This window comes from Panthera uncia, chromosome F1 (assembly GCF_023721935.1).
Source record: "Panthera uncia isolate 11264 chromosome F1, Puncia_PCG_1.0, whole genome shotgun sequence".
NCBI lineage: Eukaryota > Metazoa > Chordata > Mammalia > Carnivora > Felidae > Panthera > Panthera uncia.
Window position 1 is genome coordinate 58,467,251 of NC_064813.1, and position 16,778 is coordinate 58,484,028.

Below are 16,778 nucleotides of genomic sequence, written 5' to 3' on the forward strand. Positions count from 1 at the left end.
TTTTTTTTTTTTTTAACGTTTATTTATTTTTGAGACAGAGAGAGACACAGCATGAATGGGGGAGGGGCAGAGAGAGAGGGAGACACAGAATCGGAAGCAGGCTCCAGGCTCCGAGCCATCAGCCCAGAGCCCGACGCGGGGCTCGAACTCGCAGACCGTGAGATCGTGACCTGAGCTGAAGTCGGACACTTAACCGACTGAGCCACCCAGGCGCCCCTAGAAGGGTTTTTCTTTCTTTTTTTTTTTTTTCAACGTTTTTTATTTATTTTTGGGACAGAGAGAGACAGAGCATGAACGGGGGAGGGGCAGAGAGAGAGGGAGACACAGAATCAGAAACAGGCTCCAGGCTCCGAGCCATCAGCCCAGAGCCTGACGCGGGGCTCGAACTCACGGACCGCGAGATCGTGACCTGGCTGAAGTCGGACGCTTAACCGACTGCGCCACCCAGGCGCCCCTCTTTTTTTTTTTTTTTTTAACGTTTATTTATTTTTGAGACAGAGAGAGACAGAGCACGAACAGGGGAGGGGCAGAGAGAGAGGGAAACACAGAATCGGAAGCAGGCTCCAGGCTCTGAGCCATCAGCTCAGGGCCCGACGCGGGGCTCGAACTCACAGACCGCGAGATCGTGACCTGAGCTGAAGTCGGACGCTTAACCGACTGAGCCACCCAGGCGCCCCTAGAAGGGTTTTTCTTTCTTTTTTTTTTTTTCAACGTTTTTTATTTATTTTTGGGACAGAGAGAGACAGAGCATGAACGGGGGAGGGGCAGAGAGAGAGGGAGACACAGAATCGGAAACAGGCTCCAGGCTCCGAGCCATCAGCCCAGAGCCCGACGCGGGGCTCGAACTCACAGACCGCGAGATCGTGACCTGGCTGAAGTCGGACGCTTAACCGACTGCGCCACCCAGGCGCCCCTAGAAGGGTTTTTAAAAGGAATGTCAGTAAGCTGCTTTTTCTTCCCCTGTAACCACCCATTGTGAGACAAGTCCGCCCAAATCTTTTCAAGAAGAGGTCCAATTGGACAACGGCAGGAAAGGACCACTGAGGCCTGCGGCAACGAGAGAACAGGATGACTGAAAGGTGGCCTGAGGGAGGGAGTGGCCAGCATCTGACCCGTTGGGGGGCCCTGATCCTCAGGGAAGCAAATCACGTCACATCAGTAAATGGAAATCAAACTGGCCCCATCGCCATCCGTGCCACCACACCTGGACACATCGGGCTCACACGTCCAGGAAGCTGGGCTGGTTGAAGTGGGCAGACAGCAGCACAGGGCACGAGCCACGGGTTCCGGCCGCTGCAGAAACGCCGCCACGGATAACCCCCCCTGCGTGCATTTTCTCCTCACATCCTACCAGCAATCCTCCAAAGCAGACATTACCTGCTCTTCCCAGATGTACAAACGGGTTCAGAAGACACAGATGAGGAGTAGTCGAGCTGGGATGTTAACACGAGCATGGCTGTGTCTGTTGCACCCCACGAAGCTGTCTGGCCTTGCAGCGGGAAAGCATTTTCCAGAAGAAACCAGGGAGCTGCGCTCCAATCCTTGCTTGAAGAAGAGACTTCATAAAGCCTCGAGTCTATCAACCATAAAGACTTTAATCCCCACTAAGACCTGTAAAAGGAGCCTCAGGGCAGGCCTGGGATTTTAGGTCTTCTTAGAGGACACGTCCAGAAATGTCCAGAAATGCAAGCTTTTCCACCTCAAGCATGACCTCTCCTGATCATAGCTTCTAGAGACCAAAGGGCCAATCCCGAGTGCACTCAGCTCTGTGTCCTTCAAAGTCAGCCAAGGAGAGCACCCCCTGCTTGCCTTTTCTTCCAGAAGAGTATTCACTGCCTCTCTTGCTTAAAGAGAGTATTCACTGAGAGTATTCAAGAGTATTCACCGCCTCTCAGTGTTCAATACTATGTGTCAAATACTATTCTGTTCATTCTGTTTTCAAATATTTACCCTCTCTACCAAGGAAGCGGAGAAAAATAAAGCCACTGACTAGTCAAAATAGTATGTTTTGCCTCAGTAGAAAAATCAACAGGTCCTCAGGAGATATGCCTCACCCTAAACAGCAGGGCCCTTGGCCAATCTCCTCACCAAATTCAACTCACGGAGAAAGTTTCTCAGACGACCAATATGCCACACAACAGAAACACGCCCTAGGGACACCTGGGTGGCTCAGTCAGTTAAGCCTCCAACTTCGGCTCAGGTCATCACCAAGGCTCATGAGTTCGGGCTCCACGTTGGACTGTGTGCTGACAGCTCGGAGCCTGGAGCCTGCTTCGGATTCTGTGGTTCCCTCTCTCTCTGCCCCTCCCCTGTTTGCGCGCGCTCTCTCTCTCTCTCTCTCTCTCTCAAAAATAAACCTTAAGAAAAAAAAAAGAAAGAAACACCTCAGAAACCCCCACAAAGACAAAGGACAGTCATTCCATAGCTGCTTCAATAAATGTCCACTGATTCCTAGGCACCTGTCGTCAGAGATGCCAACCCACGAGCCACACAAACGAGGCAGGGCCACCCCTAGCCCTCTGGATATATGCCCTGGGTTCTGAGTTCTATTCCTGCTCAGAACTACTTATTACCAATCCTATCATGAATTTGCCTCAGCAGTAAAGACCATAACTAGCCCAGGCTACAGGGTTTGTGGTTCTTTTATCAAAAAAGGAAAACGTTTTAAATACAGGCATCTCATGGGGCACCTGGGTGGCTCAGCCAGTTAAGCATCTGACTTTAGCTCAGGTCACCATCTCACAGCTCTTAAGTTCGAGCCCCACGTCGGGCTCCCTGCTGTCAGCACAGAGCCCGCTTTGGATCCTTGTCCCACCCTCTCTCTCTCTCTCTCTCTCTCTCTCTCTCTCTGCCCCTCCCCCACTGGTTCTGTCGTTCTCTCTCTCAAAGAAATAAGTAAACTTAAAACATTAAAAAAGTATCTATAAGCATCTCAGATCTTAACACTGCTGTTGTACAGCAGAAACTAAAGTTTATAATACATATAATTATATAGCATCTGTGTTGATGAAAGAACATCCATAATCCCAAAGGGACGACAGCTTTGGAATGCGGCTGTGTTGTGTCAACTCTACGTCTCGACAAGGATGCATCGGGTTCCCTACAAGCCACACTAAACTCAGAAGCCAAAAGGCTGCCATGCCCTCACCCAAAGCTCTGCTCAGCACTTTCCTGGCTCCAATCCAAGCTACAAAAGGCCGGTTATTCAGACTAACGCAGGCTGCCCAAAGCCAAGACAGCTTTTCTCCAAAGACGATGGCTCAGTCTCCCCCTAAGATCCACAAGCATCGACTCAAACAAAATAAGGTTTCATTCCTAATAAGAATCTGACAAGATGTGAAGGTTACCCTCCAGCTGATTTGATTTTTTTAAAAAATGCACCATTGAGGCCGCCTCGGTGGCTCAGTTGCTTAAGAGTCTTGACTATTGGCTTCGGTTCAGGTCAGGATCTCGCGGTTCGGGAGTTCGAGCCCCTTCGAGCCCCAGGTCTGCTCCACGTCGCTGGTGCAGAGCCAGCTTGAGAGTCTCTCTCTGCACCTCCCCCACTCTATCTCAAAGTGAATAAATAAACTTTAAACAAACAAACAAAAAAAAAATTCAAAATCAGGCCCCTGGGCGGCTCAGCCGATTTAGCGTCCAACTCTTAGTTTCAGCTCAGGTCACGATCTCACAGTTTGTGGGTTCGAGCCCCACGTCCTGCTCTGCGCTGATAACATGCAGCCAGCTTGGGATTCTCTCTCTCCCTCCGTCCCTCTCCCCCACTCTCTGTCTCTCAAAATAAAGTTTAAAACAATAAATAAAAATGCACCCGTAAACAGGCACCTAAGCCATCTAGCATGTACCCCTACGCTGAGCTCTGTGACGGACAAGGTACCAGTCATCATCCTACCCAGGTAAAGGGACCTCACAAGGAAGGACAAATGCGAACAGTCAAGGAATAACTATCCACATCTCCCAGCAAAAGCCAAAGCAACCAGGTTTAAATGCTGAAAACTAGTATTAGACGAGGCAACCTAGCAAACAAGTAATGAATTCTTCAACCATTATCCAAAAAGTACAGTAAAACCTTGGATTATAACTTGCTTGGGAGTGTTCCGCAAGACAAGCAATCATTGCTACCAAATTTTAACTTGATAAACAAGCGATGTCTTGTCATTTGTGACGCCGAACATCACATGATCACCCCTGAGCCAATGGTTCTTGAAATTCGCCTTGATATATGAGTGCTTTGGATGACAAGCACGTTTCTGGAACGAATTATGCTCGCCAACCAAGGTTTTTCTGTAACTGAGTGCCTACAGTGTGCAGTTTTAAACAACGGGACCATGAGGAGGTGAGAGCTAACCACGCTGATGTCTGAGGGAAGTGCTACCCTGGCAGAAAGAACAGAGCCCATCTTGGGGACTTGCGGGTCTCTGCAAGGACTGTGGCTTCTACTGCGAGTAAAATGGGAAGCTACTTCGGGGTTCTAAGCAGAGCAGGGAAATTATTATCCAGCCTTCTACTTGAACGGGATCACTGGCCGCCATGAGAACGGAATGCACAAGGCCAGAGGCAGGACAGGGAGAGGAGCTAGGATACTACTGCCATGGCCCAACCCCAACATGTTGGTGGCTTGGACCCGGAGGGAAGCGGTGGAGGTGAATAGGGGCAGACTGAGGACACACTTTAATGGTAGAACCAACAAGACTTCTTAACGGACTGGGTGCAAATGAAAGATGGTGGTCAAGAATGACTCCACGGTTTAGATGGTGGTCAAGAATGACTCCACGGTTTAGATGGTGGTCAAGAATGACTCCACGGTTTAGGTCAGAGCAACCACAAGGATGAGGGCTGTCATCAGCTGAGATGCAGAAGAGCTGCCGGCTGAACACATGTGAGGGGAAGATCAGGAGTTAAATGTTGGCCATACTGAGATTCCTGTTGAGATCCCAAGTGAAAATGTCAAGGATTTTGAAAAAGAGGCCCTTAATATTTGGCTATTCAACAAATATGTATGGAGAACCTACCTAGACTGGTTTTAGTTTTAGCCCATGTGTGAGCCTCAGGCAACAGTGAGGAAAAACAGTCCCTGAGACAGCAGTGGAGAGAGGAAGACAGACTTACATGAGCAAGGGCAACACAGAATGGGGGACATCCTATGACTGATGCTTTAGCAACACAGAAGAGGGACACTCCATCATGCCTGAGAGGACTTCCCAAGAAAGACCATGACAGGACGCCTACAGAAAGATGAGCAGGGGTTAGCCAGGTAAGGAAGAGGAAGGTACCGGGAGGGAGGGATGCTAGGAAAAGCAACAACATCTATGAGAGCAAGATACAGGGTCACAGGATCTACGGGAAACCCAGTTAATACCCAGTTGAAATGAATGTTGGCAAGTGGCAGGGAATACCCGTTTCTCAGGACTACCCCCCCACCCCAGAAGGTCACAAATGCCAACCACATTATGCAGGTGTGGGTGGGAGAAGTACTTGGTAAGTGTGACCAGTTGTGAGAGAACAATTCAAGAACACTCGAGGCTAGCTACAGAATTGAAAAATGTTAAGGAATGAAAGGAGAGCCTTTCCTGTAGATGAAAATCCAGATACCCAGTAAGCAACTGGCAAAGCTGGGCTGGAACCCACAATCCCTAAATCAGTGGCCATACAAAGAGGCAACATGAAATGCGAGTGCCGATACCAAAAAATGAATGGTCTGATGATTGGGTAACAAATCCTTTTACAAGTCTGAAGGTCTCCAGTTTTCTGTCTTTGACAAAATTAAAGGAGGTGAGTGGCAAGCTGGTTGACTCATAAAACTACACTGGATTCTGGGGTGCCTGGGTGGCTCAATCGGCTGAGCGTCCGACTTCAGCTCAGGTCATGATTTCACCGTCTGTGAGTTCGAGCCCCGCGTCGGGCTCTGTGCTGACAGCTCAGAGCCTGGAGCCTGTTTCAGATTCTGGGTCTCCCTCTCTCTCTGCCCCTCCCCCACTCATGCTCTGTCTCCCTTTCTCTCCCTCTCTCTCTTTCTCTCTCTCTGTCAAAAATGAATAAACATAAAAAAAAAATTTTTAAATACATTGGATTCTGACACATACTTTGGAATGTAAAAACTGAGCGACCTTGATAGAACAAAAGCCTTTCCATTCCCATCTAGTTATGTCAACAGCACTTCTCAAAGTTTCTATCTATACAAGAGAAAAATCTTATTGTAGCCTTAAACAGTAATAACCCACCCCGATACAGGCTATAACCATCAAGTTGCTTTCCAACAAAATTCTACCTTTTTCGTTTAAGTATGTATCAAAGTGGGTATCTACTTGTTCTGATTAACTTAGGACAATAACCACAGTAACATAATCTGAAAGAAATTAATGCTGAGACTTCTAAGAATAGAAAAAACCTTCCAATGTACACATACATTTTGTTGCATAAGGATGATAGAATAATCGGGGCGCCTGGGTGGTTCAGTCGGTTGAGTGTCCGACTTCGGCTCAGGTCATGATCTCACCACTTGTGAGTTCGAGTCCCGCATCAGGCTCTGTGCCGATGGCTCAGAGCCTGGAGCCTGCTTCCGATTCTGTGTTTCCGTCTGTCTCTGCCCCTCCCCCACATGTGCATACGCACACACATGCACTCTCTCTCAAAAATAAACATTAAAAAAGACGATAGAATGATCAATAAAAGATTTTCAAGAATAAAAATAGATAAAATTAAGTTAACATTTTGTGGGAAAAGTGGAACTGAAATATGATTTCATCGGTTAAACATCCGACTTCAGCTCAGGTCACGCTCTCACGGTCCGTGAGTTCGAGCCCCGAGTCGGGCTCTGGGCTGATGGCTCGGAGCCTGGAGCCTGCTTCCGGTTCTGTGTCTCCCTCTCTCTCTGCCCCTCCCCCGTTCATGCTCTGTCTCTCTCTGTCTCAAAAATAAATAAACGTTAAAAAATTAAAAAAAAAAAAAAATATATATATATATAGATGCAATGGGATAAAGAATCTCCAAAGCTTCTCATAGCAGTTAAGGATGCAAACATGTTTGAAGACCAGAGTCCAAATCGCAAGTCAGGGCTCTTAGCATTGCATCCTACAAGCTCTCTCTCTATAGCCTGAGACCCACCAACCCGCACAAGGCAGACAGGGCTCACCCTCCACTGTTGGGGAAGGAGGCATTCCTGGAGAACCCGAGGCTTCCTAGAGGACAGGCAGGGGGTGTGTGTTGAGACAGGACAGAATGGCCCTTCAGCTAAGGTGGGGAAAGGCCAAAATTTCAGACAAGATGGCATACTCACACACTGATTAAAGCACTAAAGAAGCACAACCCTACTTCGCCTGCACACATAAAACTCTTATGCTTCTACTGCGTCTTATACAAGTCCTACGATACCGTTTCTACAAGTCACGCAAAGGGCATGTGGCAGAACCTTCTATGAGGTGGGGGACCACATGGGGCAGGAATAAAACTGCAGGCCCTGCTCCACAGGGTACTCAAGGTTACTACAGGAAGTATGGGAGGTTCAGAGACACTTTAGACACTTCTCCTGCAGTTTCATAGGCTGTAACCATGCGGAAATAACTACTTTTTTTCTTACACTATGGAAAGACCATTTTTAATAGCCAGGTAACAAAGCAAACTGATTTTTTTTTTTTGTTTTTTTTTTGTTTTTGCCTTACTGTCTCCCATCATCATTCAAAATTCTCAAAGCATGCGTGGTCCATTTTAGAACCAATGCCCCCGCCTCCCCCCCCCATGTAATCCAATTACTGCTTAGGAGAGGCCCAAAGGTTCAATGCTTTCTAGCATTCTTCAGACTTTTCAGGTTATTATGTTAAGTAGCCTATTGATGGTAATTTCTTTATTGTAACTACTTTGGCTTTCTCTGTATGAACTTTTCATGTTCGCTTAACTCTTGCATGCATGGGACCTGAACACCCATTAGTTTGGTTTGTTTTTGGTTTTGGTTTTGGTTTTTTGGAGAGAGGGAGAGAGTGAGCCTGCACATGGGCAGAGGGGAAGGGAGAGGGAGAGAGACAGAGAGAGAATGAATCCCAAGCAGGCTCCTCGCTGGCAGCTCAACACAGGGCTGGATCACCACTGAGCCACCCAAGTGCCCCACAGATTACTTTCTGTCAACACCTGACAGCTGTTACACCTTTTCTCTGGTCTTTTAGACACTCCTGTCTTATTTTCATGTGATCTTTGCAGTTACTTGTTCATTTAGAAATCCTGCTCTTTCAAAAATAAACTTTGACTTGTTTTATGTAGGATTGAAGGCAAAGAAATACATCTATTAAAAGTAAATGATCCAATTATCTGGTAAAGAGATTCGAAAATGTTTCCACTGTTAAGCAACACTGTTGCCAAAAACTATGTGTGCACCTGTAAACAGAAACTTGTAAGAACTTATAAAATACTCCAGATAAGGATTTTCAGTGGAGTTTGAATTCAACTAGTTAATGAAGCACCTTGGTTTGCAAAAACAGCTGATGCACAAAGGTGAAAATTTTCTCGTTGGGTTTTGGGGGAGGGGACCATTGTGATTTGGTAAACACTGCAAACGGGGACTTTCTTGTTCTTGGATCTTTGAAGGAGATAACTTTTTCAAATAGGATGGTCTTTTAATCAGCATTCAAAAGACTAAACTTAGAACCAAGCCTTCATTCAGCCTTGTAGTCACCAAGACTAATATCACCATGATCATCCAACATCCATGAGTCACCACGTGTGAAACAAGATTTTTAAAAATAAAACACTCTTTAGTCACAAATAAAAAATATCTTAGTAAAATCAAAAGGTTTTATACCTTTAAAGAAACCATCATTTTGGGGCGCCTGGGTGGCTCAGTCGGTTAAGCACTCGACTTCGGCTCAGGTCATGATCTGGCAGTTTGTGGGTTCGAGCCCCACTCTGGGCTGGGCTCTGTGCTGACAGCTCAGAGCCTGGAGCCTGCCTCAGATTCTGTGTCTCCCTTTCTCTCTGCCCCTCCCCTGCTCATGCTCTGTCTCTCTCTCTCTCTCCCCCAAAAATAAACATTTAAAAAATTTAAAAATAAAGAAACCATCATTTTAACTCTTTATATCATTTTTCTGTTTGATAGCTCTTATTTTTGTGTTTTATAGAGATTATGTTCATGTAATTCATATATACATATACATGATACATCATGAAAAAGAGATGGTCAAATGCTTTAGTAAGCTGGCTTACTGATAAAAGTGATTTGATGATATTAATTAAAATTAAAAAAAAAAAAATAGGGGCGCCAGGGTGGCCCGGTCAGTTAAGCATCTGACTTCGCTCAGGTCACGATCTCACAGTTTGTGGGTTTGAGCCCCGTGTTGGGCTCTGTGCTGACAGCTCAGAGCCTGGAGCCTGCTTCGGATTCTGTGTCTCCCTCTCTCTCTGCCCCTCCCCTGCTTGCACTCTATCTCTCTGTCTCGAAAATAAATAAAATGTTAAAAAAAGTAAAGAATAAAACTAAAAATTAAATAAAAAATAAATGAATAAAATAAATTTTTAAATAGTGGTTTAATGGACATGAAAACACACCTGAACGCACGCACACACACACACACACACACACACACGGTACCCCCTCCAAGCTTTTCCACTGGTTTAAAACACTGAGACCCACACCTAAAAGACCTCAGAGATCTTGAATAGTCCAAGAGCACCATCTCAGACCCCACCAGCAACAAAGACCAGGTCCTCAACAGGGAAACTTCCCAACACAATCTGTCCCCAGCACAGAACTTCGTGAAAGCAACACCCAACAAAGAAACAAGGACATCAGGCAAAAGATCTCAGCAAGGGCTACCCAGCCAGCCGGAGTCAGGTGACCACAGAGAGTGTGCATCAGAAGCCACACTTCAAAGACATTCAAGCAAGGAAGGAAAAGGAAGGCAGCTGACCACACAGGCACAGCTGGGGACAACGGGCAGGCGGCACGAGAGGAACACACAGGAGCCCTCAAGATCTGCTAGGTCTCCTTTCCTCTACCGGGCTCCGTGTTAGGCGCTGGCACAACCAACAACGTTCTTGGGCAGAGGGAAAGCCAGGGGTGGGGTGCAGCCTGTGTGGCTGCAGCAGAGAGAGCAAAGGGGAGAGAGGCAGGAGGAGGCCAGCAGAGCCACATTGCGCCAGGCGTTCGTTGATGGCCACGGCAGCAGTTTGCGGCGGCAGAACACACACAGTGCCAGCTCTGAGAAAGCCAGTGGGACCAACCCAGTCCCCGGAATTCTGGGAGAACCTAACGGAAGGAGGGTGCGGAGTGAGCGGCCCGGCGGGAGGGGCACAGCCGCTGAAGGGTCCAGGAACAGGGTGATGGAATCAAGGGGATGCAGGCCCACGGCACGTTCCAGATGCTCCAAAAGCAGATGAGTCATGGTCGAGCTAAGGGGAGGTGACAGCCCAGACCTCTGAGGGCACTGCCGTTTGCCCTCTTGGTCTGTGTTACTCATACACAGTCAGACCAACCTCCTTGCTGCTTATGAAGATAGCTCAGAACAGACATGCATCTAGGAAAGGGAAAATCCGGACTCCGATCCAAGCTGTATCCCTTACTAGCCACCGTCAGTCAAATCAAAAACTCTCCTAACCTCATGTCTTCCATTGTTACCCATCAACAGGGAAGACAGCCGCCTGCCTGACTTCAAAGGGAGAGCGAATCAAATGCTTTACAGATGAACTGGCTTGGGCGGGGGCGGGGCACCAGGCTGGCTCCAATGGTGCAGCACTCGACCTCGGCTTGTAGGTTTCAGCCCCACGTTCGGAGTAGACGTTACTTTAAGAAATGAATAAAATCTTAAAAAAACAAAACAAGAAAAAGAGAATCTGGCTTCATGGTAAAAGTGGTTTAAGCAACATTCAACTGCAAAATACTGATAGACTTTCTCTCACATATCCTCACATCCCAACTTCTCCTCAAAAGCACTTAATTCAGGGGCGGCTAGGTGGCTCAATCCATGGCGTGTCTGACCTCGGCTCAGGTCATGATCTCACCGTTCGCGAGTTCGAGCCCCACATCGGGCCCTCTGCTGTCCCCCTCTCTCTCTGCCCCTTCCCCCACTTACGTGAATGTGCTCTCTCTCAAAAACAAACAAACAACAAAAGAAGCACTTAATACGGTATTCTGCAAAATGACCTTCACTCAACAAATACTTATTTAGTGCATACTAAACAAATGCTAGGCTCTGGTTAAGCAATACCAATGCATTAGGGTTCAGGGGGCTTTTTTTAGAGTTTGGTCGTTACAACATGCATCACAGAGGTAAACGTGGTTTCAACTGTGGCTCCAAATCCTAATTCAAATAGTCTTATGAATCAAATAACAAAGGATAATTATAAGTCTTGGTCTGCCTAATGCAGCTCAATCAACACCTAACACCAAACAGCAGCACCGTATCAAACACTGACGGGACCGTACTGACGGGGACGTGAAGGCCCAAATACTCGAGACGCTCTCACAGAACTTCTAGTGCAGTGGGGGAGGCAGTCAACAAGCAGTCAACAAACAGCCAGGCGCCAAGGCAAAATGTCGGTAAGACTATGGAAGCACGGGAGACAAAAAAAAACAATTCTGATTAAGGAAATGAATAACAAAGTCCCCTGGAGGAAGTTATTTACAGAACTGAAGGCTTAAAAGGACTGGAGGCCATTCCAGAGAAGATCCTAAGCAAAAGTTTAAGTGAAAGAGGTTCCATACGTGTGTCTGTCTGTGCACGTGGGTGGGGGAGAAGAGGGGAAAAAGAGACAGTCTGGGACCACATTAGGGGATCTGCACTAGGCTGAAATATTTGACCAGTAGTCTGGGCAACGGAGAGTGGTCCACGATTTCCAAAAAGGAGAGGGACATAATCAGAGCTATAGGCAAAGAAGCCCACTCTGATGGCGGCCATTGAGAAGCGACTTTAATTGGCCAAGGAAGAAACCACCGAAAAAAGACAGAACGGCATCTACGGTCAGGGACATATATGTGGGCAGAGAAGTTGAGGCTTTTTTTTTTTTTTCCCTCCTCCTGTGTGACTTCTTGCTCACCTAGACCTGTCCTTTCGGAGGAAAGCAGGAGAATCTGGTTAACATAGGTCAGAATAACCTCCTCAACCCACCACAATTTTACCATGCGTCTTTAACAATGACTCACCATGTCAGCCTGGCAAAGCTTACTCGCAAGTTCTAATTCGTCGTCATTTTTTTTTTAATTTTTTTTTTAACGTTTATTTATTTTTGAGACAGAGAGAGACAGAGCATGAATGGGGGAGGGGCAGAGAGAGAGGGAGACACAGAATCGGAAGCAGGCTCCAGGCTCTGAGCTGTCAGCACAGAGCCCGACGTGGGGCTCGAACTCATGGACCGTGAGATCATGACCTGAGCCGAAGTCGGACGCTCAACCGACCAAGCCACCCAGGTGCCCCTCATCGTCATTTATAAAACAAACTAAAAAATGTGATAGATGGAGCTGCAATCACTTTTTTTTTTTTTTTGCCTTGTACAACCAAAATAACTTAGTCTGAGATACAATTTTTGTACTTAGGGCGGCCACAACAGAGACAAATCTGAGCCCTCAAGAGAAGCTGAACAGGGAGTTGATTTTTCTTATAAAGGAGGAGTGCAGGAGGGGGGAACAACCAAGATCTACAGGGCTGGGCCAAGAGTACAGAGCAATCTGCATTTCCATTTCCCTTTGGGTCAAGTACGTCTGAAACCAGTTCAAGGCCATTTCCCCACAGCCCTTTTCCAAGGCGAAGGCTGTAAACATGTGTTTTCCACCCCCCCCCCCCCCCCCACCTTAGTCTTACTCTTCGTCCTCAGTCAATTCTTCCTTAACAAGGCAACAGCGGGGATCAACCAGCATCAGTCCAGAACTGGGTCCGCCGCTAAGTACATCACATGGATACATTTTTCTATTCTAGAAGTGATGAGACTAAGTGTTGGACTCCAGGGACTGGACTCTGAGGTTCCTCCTGGCTCTAAACTGTCAGTTTTGATGATGTTCTGAGACCCTTTGCCTTGCCCACATCCTTTTAACAGACACATAATAAATACCCGAGGAAGCGGAGGACCAATCTTGCTTCCAGGTCCTCGTGCACAACTATGTTCAGATTTCAGATTTCAGACTTCCAAAGGGGGTCCAGCCTGTTGGTGCTGCACATCCTCTAAAAAATACTTTGGGGGCGCCTGGGTGGCTCAGTCGGTTGAGCGTCCGACTTCAGCTCAGGTCACTATCTCACGGTCCGTGAGTTCGAGCCCCGCGTCAGGCTCTGGGCTGATGGCTCAGAGCCTGGAGCCTGTTTCCGATTCTGTGTCTCCCTCTCTCTCTGCCCCTCCCCCGTTCATGCTCTGTCTCTCTCTGTCCCAAAAATAAATTAAAAACGTTGAAAAAAAATTAAAAAAAAAAATACTTTGAATTTCTTTCAGGAAAGGCACTAAGGCCTGGAATAAGAGAATCAAGATATAATCACAGCAAATGAACTACTACGTGGAATTACAGAAGTTCAGTGCTCCCTTGGGCTTTTTAAAATAACAGGGGTGCCTGGGTGGCTCAGTGGTTAAGTTAAGCATCCGACTTCGACTCAGGTCACGATCTCGCGGTTTGTGAGTTCGAGCCCCATGGGCTCTGTGCTGACAGCTCGGAGCCTGGAGCCTGCTTCGGATTCTGTGTCCCCCTCTCTCTCTCTCCGCCCCTCCCCTGCTCATGCTCTGTCTCTTTTTGTCTCTCAATAATAAATGGGTGTTAAAAAAAAAATCTTTAAATAACAAAACAAGGATATAATATTCTTAAACAATGACACAGTATTTATTAATGCCCAAAATGTACAATATGCTTTACACTGTTTCCTTTTTTTTCCCCTTCCAGTGTGACTTCTTGTTCTCTCTAGACGTGTCCTTTCAGAGGAAATACAAGAACCTGGTTTTGAAAAGACTCCTTCTTCAGAGTTACTATAATCTTCCTCCTCCATGAGAACCCCAGGAGCAGGGCTCACTACTCGTTCCCATTGGACACATTACAGAAGTAACACGACTTACACGGAGTATCAACTGGGACCAGGTGATGACCAATGAACCCAAAAATAAGGAGAATGGAGTTATTTCACCGCACAGGGTCTGCTTCCATGTTTGGAGTGACTATATCATTTAGATGATTACCAAGGACATGGTTTCTAAATGCCACACTCATCTGCCAGTTTAAGTCTCCCTCCTCCCAGGAGGACTGAACCTCAGGTTAAGATTGGGGCGAGCTACGTGCCAGACATGTGCTATAGGAAGGAGCGCTGGGAATACAGCCATCAACAACAAAAAGGCCCCATGCAACAGTCGTAGGCTACACAAAAGAGGGGGGCAAGAATAATCCTAAAAGAACAGGGAAACCTTCCTGAAAGTGCTGGCCTCTACCTTTGCTTCTAAGAACCAGCAACAGCGCTGGCAGAGAACATTTAGCAGCCTGAAAACGCATTCGGCCCGGGGGGGGGGCAAATGCCACATCAACTTTGGGGACCTAAAAGCTGCCAGATTCCTCGCCCTGGGAGCGAGAGACAAGATGAACTCCATCAATAAAGAAGTTTCCCAGCGCCAGCTGCCGGGTCTGGGCCCCCGCGGGGACCCGGAGGGGAAAACGTGGAGCCAAAATGGAGGAGGGGCTCGGGAGGAGTCGGCTGGGGCGCGAGAGCCTCGTGGCTCGCTCCTCATGGCGCCAACCAGCCTCCCCGCTCCGCTCTCCCCGGCCCTGGGAGGCAGCATCCCACCTCGCCGAACGCGGCGCGCACAGCCCACGGCTCGCAGGCTCGCCAGGAGGAGCCCATGCTCCCAATGCAATGGGGAGCTTGCTAAACGCCGAGGAAACAAGTACCCACATCTTAAATGCAGTAAAGGGGAGCGAAGAAAGAAACATCTGCGAGGTCTCCACCCTTCTCCACCTGCAGGAAAGGCCCGGGGTAAAGCTAAAAAAGCATTTCCCTCGTTTTTTCTTGCTTGGCTGATAAAACAAAGACGGGCTCCTGAGGGGGGTCGGACGCCCCTAGGACTGACCCCTTTCCGTGCACCCACGACGCTAAAGCCCCTGCAACCGAGGAGCACGCACGGAGCCAGAACAACTTTCTCATTGAAACCGGCCACGTTTCTGCTCATAGCCATACGGAAGCCCGTATTGTCATTTGGTCCATGTCACCGCACCTAGCTGGCGCTCAGGATTTCCCCCCCCCCCCCAAGAAACCCCCGCAGTCCCCAGCCCGACACGAGCTCCCTTCCCCGGGAACGCCGCCTCGCGCGTTCCCGCAGCCCTCCAGGTCGGGCTTCCCGGCTCGCCCCGCCCCCGCGGCCCGCGCTGCGCCGCGGGGCGAGTTCCCCCACCCCACCCCCCACCCAGGCGGGGCTTGGGGGAGGGGGCGCGTCGGGGGCTCCCCGGCGACCCCGCTTGAAGCCCTCTCCCCCCGCCCCCACCGTCGGACTCGCAAAACAATAAGCATCCGCTTTCTCTGCCCGTTCCCCCTAGGAGCCCGGCCACGAGTTACCGCAGCGGAGAAAAAGAGCGAGCGGGCGCGCGCCAGCCCTGCGACCCGTGGCCGGCGTACCCCGGGGGACCGCGATGACCGGAATCCCCGCCCGCAGTCCGCACAGAGGCGGGGGTGGGGGGGGGGAGACACTGGGCGCTGGAGCGCGGCCAGGAGCGGAGGCGCGCGGGCCACGCGGTGGCTGCAGCAACTGACACGGCCCGCGGCCGCGCCACATGCGCCGCCGCCCGGCCCGGGCCCGGGAGCGCGGCGCCGCGACCCCCCGTACCTTGCCGCTGGCCGTGCCCCCGCTGACGCCGATCAGGAAGGGCTCGCCGCCGTTGGGCTGCTGGTGGTTCTGCAGGGTCTGCTCGCTGTCCCCGGCCATGGCTGGCGCCGCCCCTCCTCCCGCTGCTGCCGACGGACGCACGCTCCCCGCCCGCGCCCGCGTCGGGCTCCCCCGCTCCCCGCAGCCGCGGCTGGGGCGCTGCCCGGGTCCCTGCGAGCCGCGCGGAGCTCGGCCGTGGGGCTGCCTTTCCCGGAGGCGCCGAGAGCCTGCCTCTGCCCGCAGCGGCCGGCTCGGTTTACAGCCCAGGCGGAGGTCAGCGTGATGCTGCTGCTCCAATCCGGGCGGGCAGCGCGCTGCTATTCGCCGAGGCGGAGGCGGCGAGGCGTCCAGCCCCAGCCTCCGCCCCTCCCGGGCCCCGCCGCCGCCGCCGCCGCCCGAGGTCTCCCGGAGAGGTGTGAGGCCGGCCCTCCTCCCCCCGCCCCGCTGCCCGGTTAACCCTTTCCCCGACGACCTCCGGCGGACCGAGGGACAGGGCACACGCGCCCGGCGCTTTCACGGGGTGTGCTCCGTCTATTTCGAAGGGGGGCGAAGAGCTACAAGGGCAGATCGGGTAATGGGGGGACTGGCAACGCCCCGGGCTTGGGAAGCAAAATCCCAACGAGCACGGGAGGTTAAGAGGAAGCGAAGAGTGGGGACAAAACCGAAGAGACTCTTAAATATGGAGAACAAACGGAGGGTTACTGGGGGGGTTGTGGGAGGGGGGATGGGCTACTTGGGGAAGGGGCATTAAGGACTCCACTCCTGAAATCCTTGTTGCACTCTATCCTAATTTGGAGGTAAATTTTAAAAATAAAATTAAAAAAAAAAAAAAAAAGATGAAGCAAAGAGTTAATGTCGTTTGCCCATTATTCAGGCTAAAAACTTGTGTTTTCCCCAGATGAAAAAATTTCCCCCTCCCGTTTGCCAAAATATGTCAGCGGCTAGCTCTAAATATTTCCTCTCTTGGAAACACCATCCTCCTTAGT

General features: G+C 49.7%; 1 protein-coding gene across 1 annotated transcript in view; it reads right to left on the minus strand.

Annotated features, from left to right (window-relative positions):
• The window catches only part of UCK2 (uridine-cytidine kinase 2), a 74,415-nt gene extending 58,130 nt beyond the window's left edge, over positions 1–16,285 (minus strand). Inside the window, exon 1 of the mRNA XM_049635249.1 lies at positions 15,754–16,285. Within this exon, the coding sequence (XP_049491206.1) occupies positions 15,754–15,852 (99 nt within the window). The 5' untranslated portion in view covers positions 15,853–16,285. The remainder of the gene's footprint in view (positions 1–15,753) is intronic.
• Positions 16,286–16,778: the final 493 nt, after the last annotated feature.